General features: G+C 41.3%; 1 protein-coding gene across 1 annotated transcript in view; it reads left to right on the top strand.

The window, feature by feature from the left end:
• The first annotated feature begins 901 nt into the window (after window positions 1-901).
• foxo1a (forkhead box O1 a) overlaps window positions 902-8,839 on the top strand; it is an 87,125-nt gene continuing 79,187 nt past the window's right edge. The window contains exon 1 of the mRNA XM_060826176.1: window positions 902-1,514. Coding sequence (XP_060682159.1) covers window positions 939-1,514 — 576 coding nt within the window. The 5' untranslated portion in view covers window positions 902-938. The remainder of the gene's footprint in view (window positions 1,515-8,839) is intronic.

Below are 8,839 nucleotides of genomic sequence, written 5' to 3'. Positions count from 1 at the left end.
AGCTTCAAAGGCTGCCCCGCAAATCGAATTAGGCTGAGTGTACAACTGTCGGCTTTAATTTTCATGACTTGAATAAACAGTGCCATCCTTTCGGATTTTGCAACGCCAGCTTTGCGTCGGGAGCCAACACGTTCCCATGATTTCAAACCTCTGCGGCCCTCCGAGCCTGCCCTCCTTTCTGTGAACTGGGGGATTTTTGTATTTTTTTGGGGTTAGATAAAAGTCCACTGTCAGACTGTCAAAATGGCTGTGTGTCTCTGTACGTGTTTGTTTTTATGTGTGAGTAAGCTCCCCGCCATGTGTTTACTCATGTTGGTGGTGGGCGGACTTTGATGAGCTCCGCCTCATCAACCTAACTTGAATTGGAGCGGGGGGGCGCAAGACAGTGTATGGGGCAGGGGAGAGAGAGAGAGGAAAGAAAGGGGCGGGGAAGGATTCGGCCCTTTCCCGGGGTCTCATTGGCCGGAGGTCCCCGGCTTCTACGCGGAGTCCGATGTCGATTGGAGCATGCAGCTGCCCATCAAGCTGTCTCCGCCCCCTCCCTTTGTCACGCAGAGCCATCAGGTTAGGCGGCTCGGCCCAGAGTACAATACAGCGCTTGTCTGTACAGAGAGAGGAAAGTAGGACAAATGGTACGACAGGGTCATGAAGGTCTCTGAGCATTATTATTGTTATTAGTGTTTTGTCAACGTGTTCTTGTTTTCTGCTCTTGTTGGAAATCGTTTTTTTGTTGGAGTTTTTTTTATATCAGAAGGGACATTATTTTTTCTTCTTGGTGCCTCAAGTGACGAAGTAACTTTTTTTTCCCCCTCCCAGAAAGTTTTTCTTTACTCCTCGCGAGTTGCATTTAAAGCCGAGAAGGGAAAGGGGAGGGCGGGTGGGGGGGGGAATAGGCGGACAGGCAGAGAGGGAGGAAAACAAACTTCAAAACTCCAGTCATGGCCGAGGCACCGCCGCTTCAACAGGTCGTAGAGATCGACCCCGATTTCGAGCCGCAATCCCGGCCCCGTTCCTGCACCTGGCCCTTACCCCGGCCGGATTTCAGCTGCGCTTCGTCCCCGGCTTCGGTGAAGCAAGAAGGGCAGAGCGAGTTCAACCTGACCCCGGAAGGGGCCGGCCGGGTGAGCGCTTCGGTGTCGCCGGCTCTGGTGCTGGAGGAGCAGGACGAGGACTTTGAGCAGAAGCCCGCTGTTCTCGGACTCGAGTGCTGCGGTGACTTCCAGTGCCAGCAGCAGCAGCAACAGCAACAGGATGGCTGTCACCATCAACATCAGCACCAACAGCAGCAGCAGCAGCAAGTCCCCTCGGCCGGAGCCGCTTCTGCAGCCCAGAGAAAGAGTAGCTCTTCTCGGAGAAATGCTTGGGGGAACCTGTCATACGCCGATCTCATCACCAAAGCTATCGAGAGCTCCCCGGAGAAGAGGCTGACCCTGTCCCAAATCTACGACTGGATGGTCAGGAGCGTCCCTTACTTCAAGGATAAAGGAGACAGCAACAGCTCTGCTGGATGGAAGGTGGGTTCAAAATAATATTTAGTTTTAGTTTTAAAATCTTTTAAACTTTGTACTATGTGAATACATATTCAATACAACCAATTCAATTTTCATTTAGAAACAGAAGTTTTGGTGAAAAAATATCGGTATTCCCAATTGTGCATATTGTAAGGTTATTCTACTTTCCGAATCCACTTAGCGCCAATTGTTGTCCAGCAGGAAGGAAGTCTGATGGGAATGATAGGAATGACTCTTGCAAAGATCTGACACTTTAAATATTCCGCTTTCAGGACTGCAAGATATAGCTGTAAAACAAACACTGCACCTTTTTTTAAAAATGATTTACTGCTAATCATATGTCGTACACTCCGCAGAGATAAAGGGTGACTTTTTTAAAAAAATCATATTTTCCCACCTGTTTTGGAGAGTGGGATAATATTGTGTTCAGTGGAAAATCACACGTGTGACCAAAACGGGTCCAGTCGGTCTAGTTACCAAGAAATTGTCCATTAGGTAAGAGGTGAGATCAGCTGCTCTCACACAAACACTACTTCACGATGGATTTCCACATGTAAGAAAAGAAAACGGACAGCATCTTCCACAACTTCAAAAACAAATCACTGTTAGAAAGTCCGGAAATGCTGTCCCGATGAACTCGCGCTGCCTTTTAGTTTAGATTTTACATTATTGTCACAACTTGCATAGCCTTGGCAAACAAGTGACGTGTAAATAAATCGATATCGCCTGACGTACGTCCCAAGTTTCCCAAACCAAATAAAACACTTTTTGTGCCATTAGGTAGGTTCGTGGTAGATATTCTGTATGGTGAGCAATTAGTTTTTCTTTCGAATGGGTGGGGACGGAAGATACTAGTGAGGAAGAGAATGACGGAAATCTTCGGAGTAAATGTTAACTGTTGAGCAGCTCTCTCGGTTTTCTCATGCACTACATTACATTATTGATTCAACCCAGACCAGTAAGGCAATATAGTATATACAACAAAAGGTAGCATTGCTTTAACAACATTTACCACATTTATAAGGCTGCTGGATGGGTATACGAATAGGAAGGGTTCAGAAGAGTCTGGGCCAAGAGCTGGCAAACTGGACTAGATTAGGTTAGAATAACTAATCGGCATGGACGAGTTGGACCGAAGGGTCTGTTTCCGTGCTGTACATTTGTATAACTCTTAACCTTTTTTCTGTGAAAACAGAATTTGAAATTGCTGGTAAGACAGACGTTAGCCAACATTTCTGAAGAGCAAGACAAATTAACGGAAATCTGTAGCATGGTACTTTTTAAAAAAAAAATTGGGGCTAACTAAGGAAGTCCGAGCTTGGGGGTTTAAACATGTGCGCAACTAAAGACTTCAAAAGTATTGCCAAAATACCAAACTGTGTACGTCCGGTTCAAAAATGCAATTGGTTGGCTTGTATTTAAATAACACCCCCGCCCCCGTGTTCACATTGAAATCTGTGATGCGGTTTGCACATCTCTTGATGCACTTTATAAGATGTCTGTCCGTGGACTCTGGATCTTGGGGCGGACATTTGTTCGCAGAGTATCGCAGTATTCAAACGGCGCATCATTTCTCTTTTTAAAGTTTTTAAGCGGAAACACTCTTGCAGTCCTGATTTTTGTCTGGCTGGATTTGGGGCCTTTCTCTGCCTTTCTTTCTGTCGTGTTCTCTGCGTTAGTTATTTTGTCATGTCAGTACAATAGGATCATAGTTGTCGGATGAATCACGCGTGCAGTCGGCCGGGCGCATCTGCCAGTCTGTCCCTGAATGTTATTGTTTCAGTCAGGATCGCACGCGTCCGTCGATCACGCCCCCACACCCTAACCTGCTGCTCTTGCTTGGTCCCGCCCTTGTCCTGACGTGATTGGGTTGGATGTGTCAAAGAGTGGCTCTTCCAAGGGCTTCTCTGGCTACGATTGGATGGACCCTCTGCCGATCATTCAGGGAAGGCAAGCTTGATGTTTCAGGGAATGATGTATCAATCCACTGACAGGCAGAGAGAGAGAGAGTGACTCATTGACAGAAACAAAGTTACGCAAAGATCTCGACGAGTTGTAATTGTAACCTCCTCCCTATCTTCTCCACCAACCTCCCCCTCCCTTTCGTCGGGAAACTAAGCTGACGCTGCTTATGTACTTTTCCACATGTTTTTGGAGAAGGGGCAACCGTTGTTTTGGGGACACAAACACAGTTGAGGAAAACGGCTCAGATAAATAAGAAAGACTCCGAGTCAGATTGTGAGCTGTTCCTTTGTCGGCTTTCCGCTTTCTCTCGTGACTTGCAACAACTTGGAACAGTTTCATGTGTTTTTGTAGTTTGTATTTTCTATTTTTTTTGTGGCGCAGCGTTGTTTTTGATATCAGAATGGAAATGGATTTGACGTTTCTATCAAATGAATTGTGCTATACTCTTTTGTTGAGCGAAAAAAACAGCACCAGCTAGCGGAACGGTTCGTTATTTTTACATCTTCCGGCAAAACAGCCACAATAAGCGGTGATGCATTTCCTTATAGATTGGAAAATAACACATTTTTCAGAATTGACTCATTTGAACCCATTTGAACTGTTCAATGTTTACGTTACTGCCAGTTTGGAATATAAATTAAGTCATAAAGGTGGGAATTACCTGTTTTGTAAACTGTAATAATGACGAACCTTTTGATGCATGGAACTTTTTTTAATATCGAAATATCCCCTTCCTTAGTCATTTGTTTTGGAGCCTGACAGGCGTTGGGTGGCTCCAGCTGAATTTAAATTGCACCTGTGAATGTCGCTTATTAAAAATAACTTAATATTTTAAATATGATGGAGTAGTACTGATTACATTCAATAATCGTTGCTGTGGCATTGAAGTCATCAGAACAAATGCACCAATGTCAACTGGATTAATACTCAATGACCTCTTGATAGAGGTGCTGAAAATGACACACCTCTAGTCCAGATTAATGTACTATTGTACAATGTTTTTTTTCTTCAGTTCTGCCTTTTTGGCACCGGAATCTTGTTCTATGTGCTGACTGTTTGACAAGGATTCATATCATACAAAAAAAAGAGACAAAATAGAATTTAGGAATACAGTGTTTAGGAGCAAAATTGGGCCTTTCAGCCCGACTAGCCAGCCCTATCTTTCAATGAAGTCATGGCTGAACTAGTTGTGGTTTCAATCCCACTTTTTCACCCTCCCTTCCAACCCCATAGTCCATGACTCACTTCTCTATAAATCTGACTACTGATTGAGTGGTAAATGGTTAGTAAGTGAGGGGAATTAACCTATAATAGTGACTAATTGTAAAATATACTTGTCTTTGTAAAATAGTTTACCTGTCTTTTGTAAAGCTGTATATACTTTTGAACTTGTCCATTATTTTCCAGCAATTCATGAGAATGATATAGTTGCAAATGAGGAAATGGAAATTGCCAACTGAAAGCAGTTATATTCCAGCACATTATTCAAGCATAAACATTTGATTCAAACCCAATTTATAAATATAAGCTGCATTATAGCAGCAGTACTGTAAAATATGGAACTGTCTGACTTTTTCCATCACATGAACAGGTGCTAGCATTTCCCCTTCTTTCCCCTTCTTGGTGTACTTTGATTAATCCACTCTTAAATCCAGCTCAAAATGTCCAAACTTAAAATAACCTTAAGTATAAATATTTTATACTTTTTTTTTCATGAAGCAATGCAACTAATCCTAGTTTCCACCATTGTGGTATGAGCATACTCATTAGCTAATATGTTAAGTATGTTCTGACACAAATTTTTAATACTTAAACATTTAAAAACCTATCCCCACAGGGAGGGGAAATATCAGTTTTTTAACTGATGGACTATGTTGATCCAGTTTGGAATATCACCCTTGGAAACTTGATTGCAAACAGCAACAATACAGTGTTTTGTGTACAAATATGGTCTTATGATTGCATTTACTCTGTCTAAAATGGTTTGTTGTGATGCTTGCTTCAGTCTGTCTAGTAATGGTGTTACCTACTGATAAATTTAGGACAAGTAAACTACCTAAACAATTTTTTTGTGTTGTTAAGGGAAGGTATGTCAGCACACCTACTTTTCTTTGTATCTGGCAAGTATACCATAGTACTGAATGATGTCACTGGTAGCAATGTTGGGCCTGTTGGTCATCAAAAGTGTTATTAAAAATTTGCTATTACATCACCGTACATTAAAGTTGGTGATATTTTAGTTCTGCTAGAGTATGCTTAGTGACCTTATCAATAAATCAGCAGTAATATACAGGACTAAAAGGTGCAACAAGGGAATACTGAAAAAAGGGCCAGAAGAACCAAAACTTTTCCTGCATAAAATTATTAGACTTTACAATTACATAGTAATAATGTTCAGTAAATCTTCCTAAATATATAGTACATAGAAAAGATGGGGAGATGAAAAAAATCCAAATTTGTGTTGTCAATCATGTGGCAAAATGAGATGCCTTAGACTGTCTTAGCAGCAGTTCATGAAGGCAGGAGGAAGAGTGTTAACTGCAATGAGTCATTGTACCTACATCTTTCAGTTTCAGTGGTTTAAATGAGCATGAAAGTATCTTGTCTCGCCCAAACTGATTGTTCAATAGTTCAGTTACTCAAGTAATTGTGGTTTTAGTCTTATTCCGATTATTAACTGTTTAGTGTTATGGGGGGGGGGGGGGGGGGGGTGGGCACTTTGCTTCTCAACACTGCCTTCAGTGAATTTCCCTCAACCCTACATGCATATTATCTTGAGACAGGATTAGAGGCCTATCCAGGCAATAATGCGACATATCTGTTGACGTGTGAACTTGAATCATTTGTGGAGAAACTGGTTTTTCTCTTCTGCAAATTATTTTCCTTTGTTCTTTTCATTTCTCCCTTCATAAGCCAGGCAAGTTGTTTCTTTCTCCTGGGGAAATTCAAGTGCAGTACCAATCAGGAAGATATAAATGTCACTAAAGATATCAAACTTATTTCAGGCTCTGGTTTAAGTGGAAAGTAATCACTTGCTATTTTTAATTGCTTAGACATAACACAAAATTGGTTAACAAATATAGTGATAGTAGCCTGCAGTCTGACAGCTCCCTGTGGTTCTGGATGATCCAATGTCTACACAGTTGACAGCTATAATTGGAATTAAGTGGTGATATGCATGCTGCTAATTCAGTGACTCTTCAGTTTGTAGGTTTGGCTTGCAAAAGCATGTTGAATAAATTGCATTTTAATTATAGACTTTTAACATTGATGTGATCTGGTATATATCATTATCACATCATTAATAATCAAAATCTTTCAGCTTGGACATTTTACTCAAACTAGGTTTAATTTGAAAATAATTTTGGGTTGGATTGACTTGTCCAAAATTTGAAACTTCAGGATTAATGCTGGTTTCACATGTGTTTCTTTTCTTTTTCGCCTGAAACCAGGTGAGGTTATCTGATTTGAGCTGGCTCCACCCACTCAAACTCAGCAAAGTACCATACCTACTCACTAACAACTGGCTCATCTTTTACCATGCATGGGAGGTTGATTAATTCAAATCATACTTTCAGTTCTTGTGTTCACATGATAAAGATCTGTGTACTTCCCACGTTCCAACTGTAGCTTCTGTTTCAACTCTAGAATTCTCACTCCTCACAACCAGTCTTGAGTTAGATTACTGTTATCAACTTAATTAGGTTAGTGTGGGATAACTGTCTCATAATCTTTGTGAAGAAAAATGTATAGATTCTAAATGACTATGAAAAGAATAATGATACATATGAGTGTCAACACTTATTAACTTTGATTCGGTGCTCAAAATCTTATCTTCATAATAGAAATTTTCTTTTCATCATTATTATCTTTCCCTAATTGCCATTGAGAAAGCAGTGGCAAGTTACCTTTTTTTTGAACTGTTGTAGTTCATGTGGTGTAGGTACACCTACAGCGCTATTAGTGAGGGAGTTCCAAGTTCTTGTCCCAGTGCAAGTTCCAAGTCGAGATGGTGTGTGGTTTAGAGGGAAACATGCAGGTAGTGTTATTTCTATGTGTCTGCCACCATTGTTTTCTGGGTGATAGAGATCATGGGTTTGGCAGATGCTGTTTAAGGAGCCTTATTGATAGTACACATTGCTGTTACTGTACATTTGTGTTAGAAGGTGTGAATGGCATGTCATCTGAAAGCCTTCACCAGTCAAGCAGGATCCTTTGTCCTGGATGTGTCGAGTGTCTTGTGTTGTTGAAGCTGCACTCATCCATCCATCTTGTGTTCCATCACACTCAGGACATGCCTTATAAATGATGGACAGGCTTTAAGGAGTCAGGAGGTGAGTTACTCTCTATAGAATTCTCAGTGTCTGACCTGCTGTTATAGCTACAGCATTTTATCTGGTGCTCCTGTTCAGCTTCTGGTCAGTGGTAACCCTCAGGATGTATATAGTGGAGGAATCAACACTGGTTGAATCAGGGAATGATTGGATTCTCTCTTGTTGGAAATGATCACTTGTGTGACATGAATATTACATGCCACTTCTAAGCTCAAGTCTAGAAATTGCCTATGGGTGTATTTAGGCATGGACTCCTTTAATATCTGAAAAGTTGTGACTAGTGCTGAATGGTGTGCACCCAACAGAGAACACAAGTACCTCTGACCTTCTGATTAAAAGGCAGATCATTGATTGAAAAATGTTCCCTCGAAGTTCTGCTCATGGTGATTTACATGCTCTTGCAGACTTTCAGTCTGGAAGCCACTATCCTGCTTGGACTTTGGATCTCCCTGCAGAAGAAAAGAATTAGAATGAGCCCTGTTGATGAAGTAGCGATGAAGATGGTTGAGCCTAGGATGCTACCCTGAGGCACTCCTGCAGTGATATCCTCCTGTGACAGAGTTTATTTACGTCCAACAATCACCATTTTCCTTTTTGTGTGAGGCATGACTCCAACCAGCAGAGAGTTTTCCCTTTTGGTTTTGTTTAACTCCAGTTTTGCCAGTCAATGTTGATGACGTGAACTGGTTTAAATGCTGCCTTTTTGTAGGTTCAGTATCCACTCGAGTCTTGAAACCATAAGCTAGTTTGACGTTTTGGAGCTTTTTGAATGTGCTATATTGTCAGAGATGCTGTTATTCAGATAACTGGCCTTCTTACTCCTAACATCTATATGTAAATAGATACTGTGACATTGTTTGTAGAAGAGAATGCATGTGTCCTGTTTTTCTGACCAGCAATGATCCTTCAACTAGTGTCTCTCTAAACCAATTATGCAGTTATTTGCCTCCTTTTTTCTTTGGTTGGATTTTGTGTGTAATTGGCTTCCAATGTTTCCTCGTCTTGCCACAAAAGTGACTATAAATCAAA

This window comes from Hemiscyllium ocellatum, chromosome 6, assembly GCF_020745735.1.
Source record: "Hemiscyllium ocellatum isolate sHemOce1 chromosome 6, sHemOce1.pat.X.cur, whole genome shotgun sequence".
Taxonomy (NCBI): Eukaryota; Metazoa; Chordata; class Chondrichthyes; order Orectolobiformes; family Hemiscylliidae; genus Hemiscyllium; species Hemiscyllium ocellatum.
This window is presented reverse-complemented; position numbering and strand designations above follow the sequence as displayed.